The 23,942-nt window shown below is 33.1% G+C and overlaps 1 protein-coding gene across 2 annotated transcripts in view; it reads right to left on the bottom strand.

The window, feature by feature from the left end:
- The window catches only part of LOC135121759 (glycerophosphocholine phosphodiesterase GPCPD1-like), a 38,721-nt gene that overhangs the window by 9,309 nt on the left and 5,470 nt on the right, over positions 1-23,942 (bottom strand). For both annotated transcript variants that reach the window (XR_010279107.1, XM_064046037.1), the window contains exon 2: positions 22,119-23,114. Coding sequence is in view for 1 of the 2 variants with exons in the window: in XM_064046037.1 (XP_063902107.1) it covers positions 22,119-23,114 (996 nt within the window). In the remaining variant the exon portion in view is untranslated. The remainder of the gene's footprint in view (positions 1-22,118; positions 23,115-23,942) is intronic.

The raw sequence follows: 23,942 nt of genomic DNA, 5'->3' as shown, positions 1-23,942 counted from the left end.
ATTTTTTTTGTATTAAACGTTTCTATATTTGGGTGCGTCGTGATAATAATTTGATTTCGGCATTGATTAAATACATATAGATAGACCCATGCTATTGTTTGGAGCGAACAGGCCAACGGCCGGCGAACAAGAGATGGCGCACTAATAGTCGGCCGTCAAACGCCGGCGAAAAGCTTGGACACCAATCACGCGCATAGATAACACAAATCACATCAACAATACATTTAATAAATCTACCACTCGATAGAGGGCGACGAAAAAAATGTGTAAAAATCTCATAGTCAGCATTTAGATAATTTACAACGTTGCCAGATGAGCCTAACACAAGTTTGCCGTTATTTCTAGCCAAGTAGGTTTTATATCGTTTAAAAGTTTCTGATAAAGAAATGGGATTATTATAATGAATAAAAATAAATAAAACAAACAAATTATTACTTGTTATTTTAAATACTTGTTAGTGCTAACATTATTATAAATACGGTCCGGTAACTCAAATTTTACAGTACGAGTGAGATGTTTCAGGACGAGGCGACTGTAGGGAGCCGAGTCTTTAATTTCGAAACGAGTACTGCGAAAAGAGTTACCGGACGTATGTCGTTATGGATTTTATTTCATACTATCAACATATTTTTTTATTCGATAAAATAATTACTATTTTGAGAAAAAGTTCAAATCGAGTCACTTTTTCTGACATCGTCAGCAACCGCTGTTTGGTAAATGTTTTAATTTGTTTATTCGTGCAAATCAGCATCAAAAGTGGTGTTTAAACACATAGTAACACTTTACAGGACTTGTTCTTTTTAGCTCAATTTTACCGGACTTGTCCGTTTTTTTTTTATTTTACCGGACTCCTTCGAATCCAGTAAAACGTGAAATTTGACACAGTATGAAGTAAAATAAATGTAAATAACACATTGGAAATTTTTTCTACGCTTTTATGTGCTCGCTTTTGTTACTAATAATACAAAGGAAAATGCTTTTAAATGCGTTTTCTCAAAACTTACTATATTTTTTTAGAAAATTTATTAGACTAGAGACGGACAGATATATACTAAAGATAAAACATATCCATTCATATATATCTTAAAAAACGGATAACATATGCCGCATAAAGTCAAAAATCAGATATTTTCTTTCACATTTTATGATGTAAATACAATTAAGTATATCGATAACTCGCTACTGAAAATTTATTGAAATATAATTTGTGTTAAAAAAAGGTTTTTGTGGTTTTATGGTTTATTAACATAATTTGCTTATTTAAATTAAATATTTTTAATACATGGCACAAGTTCTCGATATTCTTTATTTTTATTCCAAGTAATAATTGTTTTTTTAGTTTTAACCAAGAACATTTTTCGGTTATTATCTAACATACTTTTGTACATTAAGAAACTCCATTCCACGTCGCAGGACGTTACAGGACAATATTTAAATAAATAAAGAAGTCGTTTTTATGTGTTTTAAAATTCACTCTGATTTCCGAACTTTAGACTTTTTGGTGTTTCACTTCGGCACAAGAACTACGCGTATCTCAAAGAAAACAAAGAGTGGAAAAATGGAACAGCTTTAGAAACTATTCTTTTATTTGTTCTGTCTTGCAGCGAGAAAAGAATATAGCGTATTGTACCTATATTTCATAGTAAAATTGTCGATCCGGTTTAAAATTCTACCCACCTAATTAGGTAATTACGTTAACAAACTAAAATTTTCATTGAAGAGACAGACTGTTCTAGGAAACTTCACTAAATCTCTTAATTTACGAGCTATTCAAAGACCTCCGGTCTCACTGATATTTCTTACCTGGCTCCTACGAATGAAACGAAAAATGCACAGATTGGAAATATAGTAAATGGGGTGGTACCTACATATGTATGTATGCGTAATATGTCGTTAGACATTAAGTATTTTGCAAATAAAATTTATTTCATTGAAAACAGAAGCATTAAAAAACATATCTGTACAAGTTTGGTATCGATATGGCCAGTTGTTTAGAATATGCAAATATGCTTTTGTTCGTATTTACAATTATTATTACGAAACAGGTTATCAAATTATCTATTTCCACATGGCGGGACTTTCAAGCGGCAGAAGAGTTAATAAAAACCATAAATTTTCATTGAAGAAACAAACTCTTCCAAGAAAATTTACCAAATCTTTTAGTTTACGCACTATTGGACGAGCACTCCTTAAAACGGTCAGTATACCTAATCGCATTATTGCATTTAGAAGGTTCTGATAAATAAATGGGATTATTATAATGAACAAATAAAACAAATAATAGATATTTATTTTATTAGGAGTTTAAGTGATACTTTGTGGCGAGTATGGACGATTAAACGCCGAGCGATAGCGAGGCGAATTAAGTCCATACGAGTCCACATGAAGTCACTTAAACTCCGAATGAAATACAATATTTTATTTTCAAACGATTAATTTTCTTTTGAAATGATTATTTCCTATCTTCTTGCTACATTAAGGAATTGCCTTGATTTCACTTATATTATGACTTCACACCAATTTGACTCCCATTATAATTCAATAGGCCGTCACAACCAGATGTCTTAAACCCGCTCACCGATACCTACCTGAAAAGACCTTTTCTGGTAAAAGCACAGGGCAGGACTGAGTTTTGCATTTACCGACAACTGCGCGCCTTTCGAGTTTTTTATTTTAAGTAAAAACAAAGTAACTTTGTACTCAATCATTTTTTATTACAGCACAACTATTTACTTATTAACTACTACTGCTTATTTATTGATCGAAATAGTCACTGTCATCATCACTCGACTCTTCTAAATTAATAATTAACGGTGTTATCAACCGTGCTCTGTGCTGGTCTTCTTCTTTTGTGGAATGTCGTACACAATTGGCCCACATTTCGGCAGTTATTTTGGAAGCTTCTTCCCTAATTATGTCAATTGTTGCACTAGGTACTAAATTTTGGTGCCGTATTATTCCTTCTTATATTATTTTTCATTTGCGACCAGATTAGTTCGATGGGGTTAAATATACAATGGTACGGCGGAAGTCTAATCACCCTAAATCCACGATCTCGCGCCATAGCATCTATTTTATATTGTTTCTCAAATTTTCGAGTGTGTAACACTTCTAATAATTGTGTCTTTGTGTAATTTTCTTCAAAGTATAAATCATGTTCTGTAAGGAAATTTTGAAATTTGAAAATTTTAACAAACAAAATTACTCTGAGTCCGGTCCTTCGCATCTCGACCGTCCCTGGCACGTCGAAAAGGTCTTTTCAGGTAGGTATCGGTGAGCGGGTTTATGACATCTGGTTGTGACGGCCTATTGAATTATAATGGGAGTCAAATTGGTGTGAAGTCATAAACGCCAAATATGTTGGAGGATAGTATACCATGGTTACTGTGGTTGACAACCACTATGATTTTCACATATTTATACTCCGGCGGAGTATAAATGCTTTATTTATATGCCGGCGGAGTATAAGTAGTATTTATACGCCGCTCAAACACGGTGTCATAGAAATGACACTTAAACCACGGTAAAAGCGTCATATAAGTGTCAGTTATATGACGTTTGAAAATAAATTATGATTATTATTTGTTGTTTTAATCCATTAGACGCTTATAGGCTTATAAGCATACTTTTCTTGAAAAATCGGTAATAAATTCAGTGAAGCATCTTTGTGCCTTAATTCCTCTTGGTAAATTGGGATTTTGAATAAAATTGTTGCAGGAAAATTTTGTATGGTTTTATGGTTTATTTACATAATTTTCTTATTTACAAAGAATGTTTTCAATATATAATACAAGTTCTTGATATTATTTATTTTAATTACATTTAATAAACCATAAAACCACAAAAATCTTTTTTTAACACAAATTAGAAATTATATTTCAATAAATTTTCAGTAGCGAGTTATCGATATACTTAATTGTATTTACATCATAAAATTTTAAAAATAATAACTTATTCTATCTTTGTGATACTTGCAAATGTAGTTGTCAGGTTTTAGAGAAATCCGTCTTCAATAATGTAAAAAAGAACATTACTGGACTTACTGATGATATCGCTACTTTGTGTGCAAATTTTGAAAAATTTTCGGTAATTCAATCGCAGAATTTGAATAGTGAAATTGAAAAGATTAAAGTGGATTTACGTACTCACTTTGAGAATGAATTCCAAGAACTTAAAAAATCACTTATAGAAGGTAACTCGATATCAACCTCAGGTAATAAAAATTATGCAGCAGCAATGAAAAATTCATCCACTGTCATTCTTCAACCGAAAGATGTAAAACAAAATATATCTGTGACTAAGTCTGATATTCTGCATGCTGTTGATCCTGTAAAATCTGGTGCAGCGGTATCTAATACTAAGATGGGGCGCAATGGAAGCTTAATAATTAAGTGTCCTAATAAGGATGATGTTGATAAAATATCGGTTATAGCTGCTGATAAATTAAGTGAAAAGTATGTGGTAAAAGAATTACCGCAACTAAAACCTAGGCTTAAAGTGGTGGGTATTTCAGGTGATGAACTTATTAAAGAAGATATGTTACCAAATTATATCATGAATCAGAATAAAGATTTATTTTCTGATACTACTGCTTGTGAAGTAATTACTTGGTCTGCTCTAAAGAATAAAAAGGGTAACAACACTTCTAATAAACCAGCGAACACTGTAAGGTATCAAGCTATAATTCAAATGGATATTACGGCTTATAATAACATACTTAAGAACGGTTATTTAATCATAGGACTTGACTACTGCATGGTGTATGATGCTGTGAAAATAAGGCGCTGCTTCAATTGCTGTGGCTACCACCATTTTTCAAAGCAATGTTCTCAAAGAATGCCAACCTGTCCAAGATGTGCTGAACGTCATGTTGTTAAAGACTGCAATAGCGAAAATCTCAAAATGCGTTAATTGCGTAGTATTGAATGGTAGACAAAAAGATAAAGTTGATGTAGAACACGCAGCTTATCGACTACCTCAATATAGAGAACTTCGATGAAGAAATTTTATTCAAAGCTATGCGTAAATTGAAACCAACTATGACTGCAGGACCGGACTTAATACCATCATTCTTAGTGAAAGATTGTGCGAAAATTTTGGCAAAACCGGTGACAATATTATTTAACATAATCTTGCGTACATCCACATTTCTTGATGTGTGGAAGCAGCCGAGGATTACTCCTATTTATAAAAATGGCGATAGATCTAATGTTACCAATTATCGACCCATAACAATAATTAACAATCTGGCAAAAGTTTTTGAACATGTCCTTCATATTTTAATCTATCCACATGTTTCGAATATGATCACAGATAGTCAGCGTGGTTTTGTGAAAGGTAGGTCTACGGTGACTAATTTGGTGCTGAAGCGAGGAGGGTAGAATAAGAACGGAGGGATATTCTACCCTCCTCGTGCTGAAGACACAATATTTACCTGAGGTGTTAGACGAACAGGGTCAGGTGGACTGTATTTATACTGATTTTTCCAGGGCGTTTGACCGTATAGATCATCGCTTTATGTTGATTAAACTAAAATATTTTGGTTTCTCAGATCATTTGATAACTTTAATAAATTCTTACCTCTTAAGGTACGTGTCCACTGGAGAGTGACTTGGCGAGAATTCGCGAGAGTTACTTTCAAGGGCTTGTCGATTTGAGAGGATATTTTGGCAAATTTTGCTCGCCGATAGATGTCGATCAGACAAAGCTCTCAAAACCCTGTCCACTACACAGTTGCACTTGCGAGGAAAATGGACCCTCTTTACTCGAACCGACAAAGAATTTATGATTTTACGAGCCTTTTGTTAATTTATTTTTCACGAAATACGGTAAAATATTGCAGCTGTGAAAACAGGTAGTAAGAGGACATAAATTATTATCTGGACCTAAAATTGTGCTAAGAAATACGCAAATGCACGATGCTATTTCTATTCATGAAAGAGTAATAGTAACATTACGATTTTTTTGTATCAGGTACATATGTAAAAGTATTATGTAAATCATTGAACAAAATAAGGTGTTCTCCATAGGTTATGTCACGTACATTTTGGGGTTTTTGGACCTTTCTTTTCTGTGTCACAGGTTGTCACATTCATATGATCCCACCCTCTATTATAATGTCATATAATTTTAATGTAGAGTTGATTTTGATTAAATCAACATTGCAATTATTACTCTTATTTAATATTATGTAAAATCTTCTTTCCACATATCTCTTAAAAATGTAAAAAATTGGTCGAAAGTTGTTTCGACAGAACTTCCCTCGCACCGAAAGAACTATGAAACATATCTAACATTTTCGAGTTGAGTTTTTTCTTTACACAATTTTGTGATGACGTCATCAACATTTTTGCAAGGTCACGTATATCAACTTGGATTGGTGCAGTATAATACTAAAAATAACAGTAGATGAATATGAATGCAGTGATAAATCACAATTAAAAACTCAACATATTTTGCACACTTTGGATAGAATTTATTCTGAAAAATTTTGAGATGACGTCATCAAGTTTTTGTTGGGAATAAACATATATGTTTTGATTAACAATTTACCACGCTTACAATAACCTTAAAACGTCTGGAAGATTTCAAAGTACCTATTCAGTTTTGCAATTCTTGTGTTATTCGGAAACTAAAATCACGCATTCATTTTTTTTTGAGTCGCCCCGTATAAGCAAATCTAAAAAATATGAACACAATAATAAATTACAAGTATTATACTGATCATATATATTTTGCACATTTCGGGTGGAAATTATTCGGCAAAATTTTGAACTGACGTTATCAATTTTTTGGAGGGGATAAGCAAATATATTTTGATTAAAAGTTTATTATGCTTATCATAACTTTAAAACAGCTGTAAGAATCAAAATTAAATTGTAAAATGTTGTTTTATGTTTTCTTTTCCAAAAATCTGGAATCGACCCAGTACTTTTGGAGATTATCTGTCTAATAAAAATCGGGACGGCAGACAGACGGACAGACAGACAGACGGAAACTAGAGACTTATTTTTTCGTACTCTAGGGGTCATGAAAGGTCGAGAAAACGTAAAAGTAGAGAATGGGCTGACGGAAATAACGATGTTTGAAAATTGTTAATATTTTAGTTTTGTTTTTATAAACACTCAGCATATTAGAAATTAATTTAATTGATACCATAGCAAAGCACGTACTTTTGTTTACCTCCCCATAAAATATTATAACACAGATCTTAAAATTAATACGATTGCGATTTTTTTTGTGAACCGCTTCATTACAAAAATTTTTTAGAAAATTAGAATTAGGCATTCTATTTAAAAAAGTACGTTGAATATTACGCCTCAAAAACAGAACACTCTGTATAGTTGAAAATAATTTTAGTGTATGCTACGCGATTTCTATAGTCCTTTTTTTCCATATCGTGCAATTAGTTCTGCAGTTTGGTCTTTTGACCATCCAAATTTGGCCATGGCAAAGCTCACCACTCGCGGACAGAACTGTAGGAATTCGAAACGTGTTCGTATTGTGAAAGTACCTCCAGAGAGGCACAGCTTTGGTTTCCAACTAGAGCCCAAGTTCTAGCAAATTTGCTACCCTGTCCACTGCTCGGGTACACTAGCGAGAGAAACGAGCGATTTGTACTCGACCGACAAATAATTTATGATTTTATGAGCTTTTTGTTAATCCTCGTTCAAGAAATTCAACTGAAATGTAAATGCTGGGAAAACAGGTAGCAAAAAGGGTATAGGTAAATTGTCTCCCGGGTTAGATTGGTAAGAGCGCTTAATACGACCGGCACCTGAAGATTATCATCCCGGCAGGTTATGATTCATCAAAGGACAATTACATGCAATGTTGTAGTGTGTAAAAACATCTATAAAATTATTGTCCCTAATAATTATATTTTCAGGTGAGGCAGGTATCAATTTATAAAAGCACTTGTGGATAAACACCGAAAATAAATATAAATATTAATTTTTGAATACTCATGCTACTTAACAATACATTTGTAGTACCTAATATGTAAATTATTATTAAAAATTCATTTAAAAACGTTATTTGAATAATAAAAAATGAATTTACTTCGTTGTGCATAGTTTAATCTCGTACTACAACAAAATAATAATAATAATAATGAAGTATAATCAGAATCACTTATACAAACTATGATGTTTAATTATAAATTAAAAAAGTTAATCTAGTCTACTTTTCACATTACTTGCTTCAGATTTACAACAAATGAACATAATTTAGTCATTTATTTTCGTTTTACATTTTTTTTAGTATTTAATAATTTCATAAAAATGTGTTACCTATCTCAAAACGCTGTATAAATGTTGAAGTCAGATAAACGATCAGATTTGGCCGAATTGCGTAGTCCTTTTCACGACTGTTTGCATAGAATCATAAACGTGTAAAATAAGGCGGCTTTACTCGAGAAATAATTTATGATGAACTGCTTACTCTCGGGGAATACTTCCCCAATTCGAAGCTTCTTCACACGGACAGTATCTCTCGCAAGTAAACGCAGTTTGGCTTGTCCACTGGAGAGAATATCGTTCGCGGCGAGATCAGCCGATCAGTGTTTCGTCTTTACTCGACTGGACTCGGAGCTCTCCAGGGCTGATTTTGAGGCGATTTCTCGCAAGTGGACACTTACCTTTAGGTAGAACTCAGTATGTCTTTTTGAATGGTTATCGGTCTAAATGGTATGAACAACTTTCAGGTGTGCCTCAAGGCTCGGTTCTTGGGCCTCTATTGTTTAATATGTTTATTAATGACATAACTTTACATTTAACAGCAAAGTGCCTAATTTATGCTGATGATCTAAAAATTTTCCATGAAATTCGAAATTGGAGTGACTGCCTTAATCTTAACGTAATCTGGATACATTAAGTGACTGGTCTGTAAGTAATAATCTTCCACTAAACTATAGTAAGTGTTATGTCATGACTTATTCAAGAAAGCAAAATACTATCGATTTTGATTATTCCATAGCTAGTAACGTTTTGGAAAGACTATACCATATAAAAGATTTAGGAGTTACATTTGACCTAAAGTTGAATTTCATACAGCATATTGAATGTATCGTTGCGTCGGCATACAAATCTCTTGGCTTTATCATTCGCTACTCCAAAGGAATAGAGATGATAGATTCGTTGAAGATGTTATATTTTAGTTTTGTTCGGTCTAGACTTGAATATGCATCTGTAGTTTGGAATCCTATTTATAATATTCATATCAACAGTGTGGAAAAAGTGCAGCGACGCTTTCTTAAATTTATTGCATTTTTGGAGGATGGTGTTTATCCTGTTCAAGGTTTTCCAAATGATCTTTTGCTATTTAGATTTCAAATGCAAAGTCTGGTAAAAAGACGTAGCGTGGATAGTATCGTTCTTCTATCAAACATTATTAATAATGGCATTAATTGTCCTGCTCTCGTGTGCCAAATTTACTTACGTGTGCCTAGATCCAACTTAAGGAGTGGCAGAATTTTTGAATTCCTTCATTCTAGAACTGTTAGAAATGTTAAAATCTTCGCCATTGTATCTGGCAATTATGAACTATTTGAATGTAGAAGAAACTATTGACATATTTTGTTGCAAACCAGGTGATATTAAAAAAAAACTCCAAACTATCTTAATTATCTATTTAGTTCTTTCTATGTGTTTGGGTTTTCTTTGTTTTATTTATTTCATTAAATTTGTTTTCTTTTTGGTGGCTGTGGATCTCGGTAAATGGGTTACATACCTGTTGAGTTCCCGTATTTCAATAATAATATTAATATTAATAATAATAATAATAAAATTTATTTATTTTACTTCATACTATGTCAAGTTTGACGTTTTACTGGATTCGAACGAGTCCGGTAAAATAAAAAAAACGGACAAGTCCGATAAAATTGAGCCAAAAATGACAAGTGTTCCATTTCCGGAAGCGGCCACTGACCCTTTTGGGTCTCTTTTGCTTTACCTGTTATTGTAAATACAAATGTAAATTTAGTACTTCTGCAACCGTCCTGTATTACACATCGAAACCGAACGCTGTCTATTATTTCGCACGCAACAAAACAAAGGTCCTTCGAGCAATATCAAAGTACAATTCGTTATTACATTGTCGTATCAACCAGATTACAAAAAACACTGGTAGGACGAGCCGAGTTGCACAAACATTGGTCCTTCGAGACGGATTGCACAAAACATTGGTCCATCGAGTCGGATTATACAAAACAATAAGTCATGTAACGTGCTATACTATGTGTTTAAACATATGATGCTGACTTGCACGAATAAACAAATTAAAACATTTGCCAAACAGCGGTTGCTAACGATGTCACAAAAAGTGACTCGATTTGAACTTTTTCTCAAAATAGTAATAATTTTATCGAATAAAAAAATATGTTGACAGTATGAAATAAAATCCGTAACGACAAACATCCGGTAACTCTTTTCGCAGTACTCGTTTCGAAATTAAAGACTCGGCTACCTACTCGTCCTGAAACATTCCACTCGTACTGTAAAATTTGAGCTATTTAGAATAACTTTAATAACTATTTATGTTTTCATGAACACTAACAAGTATTTAAAATAACAAGTAATAATTTGTTTGTATTGTTTATTCATTATAATAATTCCATTTATTTACCAGAAACTTTTAAACGAAATAAAATCTAATCGAATAGAAATAACGGCAAAGTTGTGTTAGACTCATCTGGCAACGTTGTAAATTATCTAAATGCTGACTATGAGATTTTTACACATTTTTTTCGTCGCCCTCTATCGAGTGGTGGATTTATTAAATGTATTGTTGGTGTGATTTGTGTTACCTAGGCGCGTGATTGGTGTCCAAGCTTTTCGCCGGCGTTTGACGGCCGACTGTTGGTTGCTAGGGGTGACGGAATCAACAAACGCAGTTGTGTCGAATTTTCCATTGAAATTTGCACCATGGAGTTGCGGCACCTCTAGTAGGCAGTGCAAGTTGGCGCAATTTATCTCGAAAAATTGCGCTTGTTTATTCCGTCACCCCTAGCAACCAGCATTTGATACCCAAATTAGCATTATAAAGTTGCGCTGCACCAGTGACTTGCGCCACCAACTTGGAATTGACCCCTGATACTGTGTTTTGTGTTTTGCAAAGTAAGGTCTTTCGCAGATATTCTTCGAATTAGAAATTTGTTGCAAATAATTTTAGATGTAAATTACGCGAACTTATACCTAAAATTACTTGCAACAGACGCAATGTCCACTTTTAATAAAATTTATGGAAAACTTTGTAGCTATTGATATTTCACCGACGAAATGTTGTAAAGGAAGTAAAATGAATGATTAACAACAGAAATTAAGTCAAATCTTTTCCGAAATTTTTGATTTTACAATTAATCAAATGCAAACTAGTTTCTAAAGTTTCATTTTTTGTGAAAAAATTTCCTTGTGAACTCCTGAAAACGTAAGCGTGACAATATATTTTTTTGTATTTAGGTAATAGAGCATCTTGTGCCTTGCTTTATCATCTTCTCAAATCATGAGCCGCCCCTAAATATAAAAATATAAAATATGGGTGCTAATGCTAAGAACAAATTACCTACAAAAAATTTCATTAAATCGCTTAAATATTTTTAGGAAGATAAGACTTTATATACAAAATGAATAAAAAAATAAATATACACTGACGGCCAAACAAAAGCAGCCACCTTGAAACATTTGGCAAAACCACTTTAAAAATTATTAACTAGTTTAACTGGTGATTGTTACTTTATTAAAGAACCATTCACTATTGACACAAGATGTATGTACACGTTGGCTAAAAACGAAAAATAAATATAGAATTAAATTTAATTTAAGAAAGCAACAGAAACAGTGCAGTATTTCAGGGTGACCAGTTTTTTGCCGGTCAGAGTAGTTGGTTATTTAACTATTCATAAACCAGCTCTTCCTCAGATCAATAGAAATATTATACTCATACCTCGTTGCGCACGATTCATGATTAAACAAACATCTACTCTCGGAAAATAATTGCAAATTATAAGCCACCCTCCACCAGCTGTTACAACACGACTCAAATAAAAAATTAATCCTACAACATCAACCTGATGCAGTTTTTAAAGAGTTACTACATTAAATAAATCAACATCATTTTTATTCAACAGCCTGAATTTCTTTTGTTAAAATTATAAACAATGCACAATCATAAATCTGCGATACATTTTGATTAGTGATTTGCCATGCTTACGATAAGAGTTTCTACATTGAACTGTAAAATATTTAATTTCAATTTTTACTTCCTGAGTGTAAGCGAACCATGTTTTATCGACATTTTATGGCCCCTGGAGCAAGAAAAAATTGGTACAGGCGAACAAATCGATTTTTTATGGTAATCCTTATAAGTTAAAATAGTGATATGTATAGACTGTTGAAGTACAGGTAAAAAAAGCACGCTATGCGTATATTTCAAGTGAGCTTTTCTAAAACAAAATTTTGTGATGACGTTTTCAACACTTTAGCAAGGGCACATATAATATCAACCTGAATAGATGCAGTGCAATACTGATAATAACAGTGCTGTATATTCAAATTTTTGGGGAAATGGAATGAACCGTTCTTGATTTCATCAATAAAATAAATTGCCTCATTCATTAATTTTTTGAGTCACCTGTATAACTAATTCTAAAAAATGTGAATGCTCTGACAAACCGCAAGTATAGAGTCATAATATTTTGAATATTTTAGGAAGGATTTAATACGGTAAAATTTGGAGATGACTTCATCAATTTTTTTAGATAAAGGGATACTTTTTGATTAAGATTTACTATCATCACCTTAAAACGCTTGCAAGATTTCAGGGCGTTCGGTTTTGCGTTTTCAAAGACAAATTGCAATCACTGTAGGGGTCATGAAAGAAGAATATTCAATAATATGAAAGAGGCCATTCACTGGACTGATAATAATTCATCGATTTTTCATCAAACGTCACTGTCATTTTTGGTTTTACTCAGAGTGGTTAATCGCAGTTTTTCGTTGTTCTATTCAAGTTTTCTATTCAGTTCTTCGTAAAGTTCGTTGGTTGTTAGGATTCTTGTTTCGTTGTCCTATTTTTTATGTTTTGTTATCTTATTTATTATTCGTGTTTGGTCTACAACATGACGGGCAAACGTTTGAGTTCCCATGCCCAGAACATCGTGTCCAACTTTATAGGGTATTTTGCTCTTGAGAAGGAAAACGGTGGTCCTTTAATCTCATTAAATGGTACAGAACGAGTAAGTAAGTAAAAACCACTTGAAGGTTCATGGTTAATAATTTCGCTCAAATTTTTAGCGAGTTGTAGATGCTCTAGGCGTTACTCGCCGAAAGGTTTCGAAGATTAAAACTCGAAAAGAAAGACTCGGCGTCCTTCCCAGTCCGGCAAAATTACGACCCAATCGGAAAGCACCGAAACCAAAAGACCTGCCTGAGCTTACACATTTGTGTCATGTTGACGTTATGAACATTGTCATCTTTTTGACTAATTATACAAAGTAACAGTTATTAGTTCGGACGTTAGCTTTTGGTCACGTGTGTAAAAAGATACATGAATCCAACTATACGAAATAATGTATTTACTATAAGCCTAAAATTTGGCCTCTACTCCGATATGAAATTTTCATTGTGGAGGAGGTTGGATGTGTACAATGACGTAAATTTGTAATAAGCAAGACAGTACATTCAAATGAATCAATTTTTAATAAGATGATTTAGCTCTAAGTTAATTAATGTTTAAAATTAATTAGCTCTAACAGCAATTAATAAACACACAGAAGTTCGAATAACGCTTCATGGGTCAGTCGTATGAAGTCGAATAATTAATGTATCAGAGCGTTATTGAAAAAGCATTTGGTCCAACCTTTGAATTAATAACAAGTACTTAATCTTCCAGTTTGTGTAAATATGAAAATTCAGATAAATCGATAAGGTGAAGCAGGCCATTCTGCTCCAACAATTGAAAATTTTAACAAAACTGATAACTCAGGATTAGAGATAACTAAGTAGTTTGAAGTTTGACGTATTTGTTCAATACATTACAATAATCAATAAAACTGTAACCTTTAAATAGTAGCAATATTTATACATAGCACGGAACCCTACAAGTCTTGACTACAGATAGCGTTGCAATATCACTACGCCTAAACTCGGACTTGTATAGTTTCCCCAGTTCTAATTTGGTTTTATGATAGTACCGCAGTGTGTAAAAGTTAACTTCCTCAACAATAGATTACTACCGCCGGTGATAGGATAGTCATAAATAAGCATTTAACCATACCATTTCCATTATACAATATAATGGTTAAATCCTTATTTATGATTGTCCCATCACCGGCAGTAGTAATTTATTGTTAAAGAAGTTAACTTTTAAATGCATCATAAAGCCGAATTGGAACTGGGAAAGCTATACCGTACCGCCCCCCACACTACTGGGTTTTGCAAAGTAAATCCTATAAACTGGACAAAATAACATCCTTCTGTCCTTCCGGAAACCACAGGTACAGAAATATATTATTTGATCCAACAATTTATAGGATTCACTTTGCAAAATTTTGAGATGGCATAATGCAGTTGTTAAGAAAAGGGTACCCAAACAAATTGCAAATAAAATTTACCATTTTTGTCTAAACTGGTAAAATATAAACATTTAAGATTTGGATATTATAAGTTAGACTCAGGGGTGTCGACTTAGCCCACGATTGTAAGTTTAGTCACAATTTTAGTGATAACAATTTAAGTTAACACTCACATGGTACTTACTTATCAAAGTGTATTATCAGATATCGTTGATGACTTAATACTTAATAGGTTAAGAAACAGTTGAGATATTTTTGCAGATTTCTGTATTACAGTAAGTACGTAATATCTAACAAAATCTAACAGACGATAGACAAATGGAAACGGAAGACCTATTTTTCATGCTCTAGGGGTGGTGAAAAGTCGAGAAAACATAAAAATAGCCTTTCGCCGGATCGATTCTGTTGCAATACTTCCTTGAATTACGCTCAGTAAGTAAAAAGACACTGAAGAGATCAATGTGTGATGTTAACACTTTGAAGTTGTGTACTCTTCGAGAATATGTAAGAAATGATTAACAAAAGTATAAAATTTATGCGCTATGCTTACGATAATTAACAGTTACTTTACAGAAATACATGTTACACGAACTTCGTTAGGTACTTGATTTCAGGGATCTGTTAGGTCATTACGAAAAATTTTACATGACATTTTCTTTCGCTAGTCTATAACCAATGTACAAAATTATCTTTGTTTTGTAGTTTTGTTCTTAAGTTTACATTAGAATTTTCCCAAATTGTTTGGGGTGTTACGTAAATTAAACATTTATTTAGTTTTAAATTTCAGCAAGTATTTAATTTAAACGAACTGCTGACTTTGTTTAAATCACCTCATAGGTGAAAACGAGTTTATTTTGAGGTCGGTTTATTTGGCAAAGCAGCACCTGAAAGTCGAGCGATTTTGTTAATGCCAGCTGACGCAATAGTTATTTACATGGTAAGTGCGGGAACAGATGAACGGCACACGAATCAAGTAAAACGCACGTCGAATGTATAATATTTTTTGCATTGATTCTTATTTAGTTTAATATTTAAAAAAAAATGGTCTAAAGAGTTTAGACAGTACTTCCCTCGCTGTCGGAAACTTGACGACTGCATGCCTATTGTGTTTTTTTTCTCATTACATTTTTGTAGTGGGAATTTAAAAAAAAATTGCGATGACGTCATCAACATTTTTGCAAGGACACGTATATCAGTTGGGATAGATGTAGTGTAATACTAAGAATAAAATTATTATATTCTCAAATTTTCGGGAAAATGAATTGGGTCGTTTTGAATATTGATTTGTAATAATCAATAAAATAACGAAACAATTTACTCACGTATACGTATCAGAGGCAACTGAAAATCGTGTATGTATAAACATTCTTAATTTAAGATGACAGGCGTAACAGCATACGTGAGAGTCAAACAGAGAAACTGTAAACAAAACGACCATCGGTTTTACTGCTTCGACTTCCGCTTATTATATAAAACATTGGGTTTTATTTTAATTCTTGACGGTGAAATTCACAATTGCTTGATTATAAACATGTCTATTTCACATTCGCGGAACCAAGTGAACGCATAAAACAAATGCAGGTCTGTAATGTTAAAGTCGATGTAAATAAGCGTGCTACCCTTATGTTTCAACCGAGTTTTTCCTTTAACAAATTTTGTGTCTACCAAATTGGGTTGGTTGGGGTGTAATACTAATAATAAGTGTTGCCTTTAATTTAATTAATAAAATAAATTGACTTCATTAATTTTTTTGAACCACCTCTTAAGAAAATCTAAAAAATATGAATGGAATGATAAATCACAAGTACAAACTCATCATATTTTTTGCATTTTAGATAGGATTTATTCAGCAAAATTTAAGGGTGACGTCATCAATTTTTTTAGGAGGGATGAACAAATACATTTTGAACAAAAGTTTACCATGCTTATAATAACTTTAAAATATTCCCAAGATTTCAAAGCATTCGGTTTTGTAATTCCTGATTAAATCGATAAAATAAATTCACGCCTTCATTAATTTTTTTGAGTCACCCTGCATATGCAAATCCAAAAATATGAATGGAATGATAAATCACAAGTACAGACTCATCATATTTTGTACATTTTAGATACGATTTATTCGGCAAACTTTTGAGCTGACGTCACCAGTTTTTTGTAGAAGATAACCAAATATATTTTGACTAAAAATTTATTATGCTCTTTATAACCTTAAAACATCTGCAAGATTTCAAAGCATTCGGTTTTGTAGTTCCTGATTAAATCAATAAAATAAATTTACGCATTCATTAATTTTTTTGAGTCACCCTGTATATGCAAATCGAAAAAATTTGAATGGAATGATAAATCACAAGAAGAGACTCACCATATTTTGTACGTTTTAGATAGGATTTTTTCAGCAAAATTTTGTGGTGACATCATAAATTTTTTAGGGGGGACGACCAAATACGTTTTGATCAAAAATTTACCATGCTTATGATAATTTTAAAATATCTTCAAGATTTCGAAGCATTCGGTTTTGTAGTTCCTGAGTAAATCAGTAAAATAAATTTACGCTTTCATTTATTTTCTTGAATCACCCTGTATATGCAAATCCAAAAAATATGAATGGAGTGATAGATCACAAGTACAGACTGATCATATTTTGTACATTTTAGATATGATTTATTCGGCAAATTTTCGAGCTGACGTCATAAAGTTTTTGGAGGGGATAAGCAAATATATTTTGACTAAACATTTATTATGCTCTTTATAACCTTAAAACATCTGCAAGATGTCAGAGCATTCTGTTTTATAGTTCCTGATTAAATCAATAAAATATATTTACGCATTCATTATTTTTTTTGAGTCACTCTGTATATGCAAATCCAAAAAATATGAATGGAGTGTTAAATGACAAGTACAGGCTCATCATATTTTGTACATTTTAGATATGATTTATTCGGCAAACTTTCGAGCTGACGTCATCAAGTTTTTGGAGGGGATAAGCAAATATATTTTGACTAAACATTTATTATGCTCTTTATGACCTTAAAACATCTGCAAGATTTCAGAGCATTCGGTTTTGTAGTTCCTGATTAAATCAATAAAATATATTTACGCATTCATTAATTTTTTTGAGTCACCCTGTATATGCAAATCCAAAAAATATGAATGGAGTGATAGATCACAAGTACAGGCTCATCATATTTTGTACATTTTAGATACGATTTATTCCACAAACTTTTGAGCTGACGTCATCAAGTTTTTGGAGGGGATAAGCAAATATTTTTTGACTAAAGATTTATGATGCTCTTTATAGCCTTAAAACATCTGCAACATTTCAAAGCATTCTGGTTAGCAGATTAAAAATTAAATTTCAAAATGTTGTTTTATAATTTTGATTTTTTTTCCAAAAATCTGGACGTTTCGGGTGAAAAGTCGATTCAGAGTTGTAAACTACATGTGTAGGACTATGTTATTTTATACAATTGAAAACCCATTTACTATGTACAATTTTGAAGTGACGTCATCGCATTAGTGGTGGGGATGATTAGACAAATTTTGGTTAGCGTTTTACCATCTACATGATATTCTTAATATAAGTACAAAATTTCACAACAATCGGTCGAGTACTTTCGGAGATTATCTGTCTAATAAAATCCGGGACAACAGACGGACAGACGGACAGACGGACAGACAGACGGAAATGGGAGACCTATTTCTTCGTCTTCTAGGGGTCATGAAAGATCGAGAAAACGTAAAAGTAGAGAGTCGGCCGACGGACTCGATTACAATACTTCCTTTGCTTACGCTCGGGAAGTAAAAAACTGGCAGCCTATTTCGACAAGTGTCAATTACCGAAAGACAGTATCATAAATCTTTACTAGATGCCGCTGTCACATTTTTTTAATTTTAAATAATTTATTCATGACTCATTTTGGTTGCTTTAACACAAAACATTATGTAAAATTTTGACAACAATCGGTTCGATAGCTTCGACAGGATACGTGTCTAAAAAAAACGTATACAGACGACAGACACACGGAAACGCAAGACCACTTTTTTCGTACTCGTAGTCATGACACGTCGAGAAAATATGAAAATGGCAATTCGCTCGATGGACTCGCTTACTACACTTCCTTAAATTATGCTCGAAAAGTAAAAACAGCTTCACAGAACGAATTATTAACTTCAGTTTGTAGTGTACTTTTTTACTTCTCGAGCGTAAACTAAGGAGTATTGTAAGGTAATAGGATATATCCGGCGAATCGCTACGTTTTCTCGACGTTTGGTGATCTCTAAAGTAAAGGAAAAAAACCTGTCTGTCTTCTGTCGTCTGTATCGATTTTTATTACACCGATAATCTCCGAAAGTACTGCACCAATTATTGTCAAATGTTGTATTTTAAGAATATCATACAGATGGAAAACGGCTAACCAAAATTTGTCTCTTAGACATACCTACTTGTACATACATTTAAATAATGGTCTTACATTACCAGAGTACTTTCTTGATGGCTTTGCTAACAACTAACTAATTTCAAAACGGAAAACGGCACTTCACATGACAAAACACACGAGAAAACACATGACTACCATTAGGAAATAGATTTTAAAAAATTCTTCCAGGGACTATACTGCTACAATGCAGTTGTACAAATAATCTTTGTGAACCCGTTTGAAAAATCTTCAAATATCTTAAATGAATTTTTAATGCAGATGGTGCCTCGCAAAAACATAATAGTTTCAACAACAATTACGTTCACAATTTTTGAAGTTAGACAATCTTGCATTTTTTTTTTCCTCATTCTTTAATTTAATCGCTCTACATAAAAAAAATATAAATACATACTTATAAACAATTTTGCTAAACAGTCGTGTCACCACTGCACCTTCTTTAGTTACAAGGTGCCGATGAACTTTGGACACTTTTAACTCATGGTTAAAGTAATTGAACAATGACGATGTTTTTACACACAGTAACAAGAGATAAAACAAAAAGTGCAAATTGTGGAACACCGCACGCAATTTATTTACAATAAAGGTTAGATCATCATGACAAGCCACTTAAAAATAATGACGAACTAATAACTACAATAGAGAATAAAAATTCGGAGGTGGAAATAAAGAAGACCTACCTGCTTTTTTAATCAAAATGTCGATGACTGCATAATAAATGAGCTTATAAACCAATTTCACTTATTATGGTTAATTAATTCCATTATTTCGTTTGTTTGGTAGCCTCTAAAGTTATTTTTAATGGAAGCATAAGTTCCATAAGTGGGCTGATTAAGTTTTACAAACATATTTTTCTCAAATTACAGTAGTACGATCTTTCAAAAATATTTGCAACAATTTTAAATTTTATCTCAGCAAATCTTAAACCAGTGTGTTGTGCGTATTTATAATAATTAGTAGCCAAACACTGCGTACCGAACGGTACGTTTAAAACTAAAGTATCATCAGTGGCAGCTCGTGGGTTAAGTCAAAGGAAACCACACAATTATGTACATCGGTGTGGAGACAAAAAATCCGCACAAACTTTAAATCCCTATAGACTAATTTAGCTTTGAGAGAAATGGTTGGTTACGGTATGTGATTTTTTGACACTTATCAAAAATTGTTATCGCTAGTTCCTCTGTATCGCCCAAATGCATTTAAAAAATTCCTTCACAATTAATCACTTTTTTCAAATGAGGATATCAAAAAGGACAACTTATGGTACTTGTGGAAGTCTACAAAATAGGAATTCTAAAGAAATAAGACGTGGAATGCCAGCAAGAAAAATTACCCAGAATAAGAGAAAAGCCTTAAGTAGTTAGAGCCGCAGTAAACTTGGAATTTCACACTTGGACAGAAATTTCTATTCGATAAAAAGTACATATTTTAATAACATATTAAGGAAGAATAAAGTCATACTTTCACAGCGAAATTCAGTTCCCAAATATTCAGAAAAACAAAAATTGGAACAAAAACAAAAATTAAGAAATATTTTTGAATCATTATGTAGCCAACGTTATTGTTGCATACAATGAATTAAATATTCAGTTTATTCCTAAAGACAAAAATGGTGTGAACGTTCCTCCACTGAGACCAACTGAGCGCTTTTGGAGAAATCCAAGGATAAATTTGTGTGAAATTAAGTGGGAAGCCTCCAAAGATGCAAAATTAAGCGGTGTATACTATTGAAAATCTGGCGGACAAAAATATCGGCTTTTCCAAATTTAACGCACCGAGTTGCATAAGTAACAAAAATTCGCGAAGCAAATTACGGAGACTCCTGTCGTGCTCCTCCAAGTTTTATTTTTAAATACATTATACGTAAAAACAACTTGTGAAAAAATTCTGAACAAATTTTGAGCAAAATGTAGCCCAACAAAAAAAAGTCTAAAATTATTTACACAGACTTTCCCTTCCTTTTGAAACACAACCTAACAAATCCAATTTCTTGGATAAATTATAAAAGTGGAATCTATAAATTGTATTTTCCTATACCGCCTATATACAAAAACCGTCATGGGGTGAAACGAACTTATTAAACTTATAACTTAAGTGTCTTTCCAAGATTGTTTACTTCCAACCCAAGATTTACAAAATTTGCAGCTCGCCATGTTAAGTTTTCTGAAAAAAAAAAAACACGACGTACCAAAACACACTGTGCGTGAGGGAAAAAGTAACTGACAGGTACGTAGATGAAGTACAGATAAAACGATAGGGTTTTCTAGCCTGCTCGCATCTGCGCACAACTGTGTTTTGTCCCAAAACTGTTACATTGGAAGCGTACGACATGCTCCCTCCGTTCTTATTCCCACCTCGATTTTGATTATGGAATTACCATCTCTACGATAACTTTAAACCATCTGCAAAATTTCAGAGCAGCTGATTTTATATCTTCTAACACAAATTTTCAAATTTTCGAAAAATATAAATATCTATGGTAAAAAATAAGCGCGGATTATTCCAACCGCACACCTAGAATTTCACAACAATCGGCACAATAGTTTCGAAGATTATGTGTCTAATAAAATCGCTAACAAACAGTACAGTGGGAGTTATGAAAACATAAAAATGGCATTCGCCAAATGGATCTACATACTTGCTATATCTACATACTTTCCTAGCTTACGATTTGGAAATAAAACGCGATAATATTGAATCAATATTTGTACTGATAATAATTTTCCTATACTTTCATAGAGTTGCAAGTGATGAAATTTACCGAAAACTAAGGTGCAAAATTTGTAGGTCGTAGAACTTACTAAACTTTATTTGTAATTGTACTTACGAACTTTTAACGGTAAGTGACAGCACTTTTTATGACTTAAGTTGGTACGTTTTGAATTATGAATACAATTTTGAAATATGTTGAAAAGGAATTAAATAAATAGCAGATTATTTACGAAAAATTAATTTCTACTGGCGCGAATATGAAATGCATGTTAAGCAATAGTCTCTACCAAAGGTTTACAGTTGAAATTACTTTTTATTTTTTCAACCTGCTTATTAACAAGATAACGGTATAAGTTCTATTTCTAAATTGGGAAAGCTAATTGAACAGCAATAAATCTTACCTTCAACAATTGTAACTGATCGAAAGTAAGCTCCTTAACTGGAAGTTCAAGCATGTCGGTATCATCTAACTGCTTCTTTTTCTTCATGGAAATACAAACATGGAAATCGTGATACACGATAGGCACTAAATCTTTACTCAGTTGGACATCAAACTCTACAAAGTCTGCTCCATGGTCGACGGCGTTCTTTAAACTGGCAACTGTATTTTCCCTAACTTCGGCGCAATTCTGGGTCTTAAAACTAGACCCAGATCCTCTATGTCCAACGTCCAAACCGGCTCTGTTCTTCTTCCAGTGTCTGCCGTACGAAACACTCAAATCACACTTGAAATTGGGCATTGGTTTAATTACAATATAATCTATTCGAACTTGGCCCAAGGGTCGATGTTTGGTACTCGTCACAGGCAAGACAACACTACCCTCCGACGACTGAAGGACCGTGGGAAGTAAATAACTAAATCCAGCATGATGCGGCGGTTCACCTTCACCCCGTCTCGAACTATAGATATACAAGTCTATCAAAAAAGCCACATTCGCCGGAAACAAGACGGTAGCTTGGAAAATTAGCATGTCATTTTCCTTATATTCTTCTCCAAATTGTAGCTGAGGATGAAAAGTTGCATCTTCACCGTTCAAACTGGCAACTTCGCATAGGGCGTGCTTGGGGTTTTCGAATGTGTCTTGAGTATCCGCACTGAGGGACTCCTCTAGTGCCTCAGACATGGTCTTAGGGTGACTCGAGGTATGACGCAGCAAACCAACTGGCGTCACCTTGATGAAAACCTTGCGGTTCGTGTACTTGGGGCGCCACAGCGTCAAGGGGTTATTACAGAACTTCAGTTGGATAAGTGTTTCCTTGTTCAACCAGCCTCTATCGACCCTTTCAGTCTCGTCGTATTCTCCGTAAGTTTGCGGATCATCCGTCTCAGAGGGTGATTTCTCGGTGGCCAGGATGTTTCTGGGCTTGAAGTGACCTTCCCAGCTGCGCACAATCACCTGGTGAAACAAATATAAAAATATAGAAAAATCCAAAGCTTTTTACAACACATGCGCAACAATAAACTGCGTATTGCTTTAAAAAGTGTTTTCAAAATATTACCAAAAATTGGAAAACAGAAGACAAGACTAATTAGAAAACTGGCAACATGGCAAAATCAAAAAAAAATACATATAAAACCGATAAACCGCTCTTATGTGCAAAACAAAACATTCAGACTCGCCAGAAGTTAACGATCACGAACTGACTGATCAATTTTTAACAAGTTCTGTGAATTGAAGATTAATAAGAAGATTACCAAGAGTTCTATAAGTTTTCTCATAAGATTTACTATTCTTTTTTACATTCACCTTTTTTTATATGTTTCAAGAGAACGTATTAAAAATAAACACTGTACTGTATTGAATTGGATTTTGACTAGTTATTTGCAGCAAATACAACACTTTAGATAGTATTTGTTTTTTGATTTAGCATTCGAGTTTAAACAATTCTATCCCTTAAAAACTATTTTATTGTATCTTTATTGAAAATAATATCCCTTTTTTTTCGGCTTGAGATTTTTGCTTTTTAGGGTATTTGGGGATGCAACCTAACATAAAAGGTCATAAAACAGGACTTGCTGTGATCAATGCTCCAATTTTATTAATATTTTTGTTTTGAAATTTGTATATTTTGTAGTTCCCACGTCCCTGAAATACAATCAAACAATTCAAATTCTTACGTAACATTTAATTCTCCAAATTTTATTTTTTCATGATAACTCCTATAAGTTGAAAAAATGCAATATGTATATTTCAAGAGAGTTTTTCTTACAATTTTGTCATGAC

This window comes from Zophobas morio, unplaced genomic scaffold (genome assembly GCF_036711695.1).
Source record: "Zophobas morio isolate AGI-343-1 ecotype UQ-CSIRO unplaced genomic scaffold, CSIRO_AGI_Zmor_V1 ptg000005l, whole genome shotgun sequence".
Classification (NCBI taxonomy): domain Eukaryota; kingdom Metazoa; phylum Arthropoda; class Insecta; order Coleoptera; family Tenebrionidae; genus Zophobas; species Zophobas morio.
Note: the sequence above shows the minus strand (reverse complement) of the source record. Positions and strands in the feature narration are given on the sequence as shown.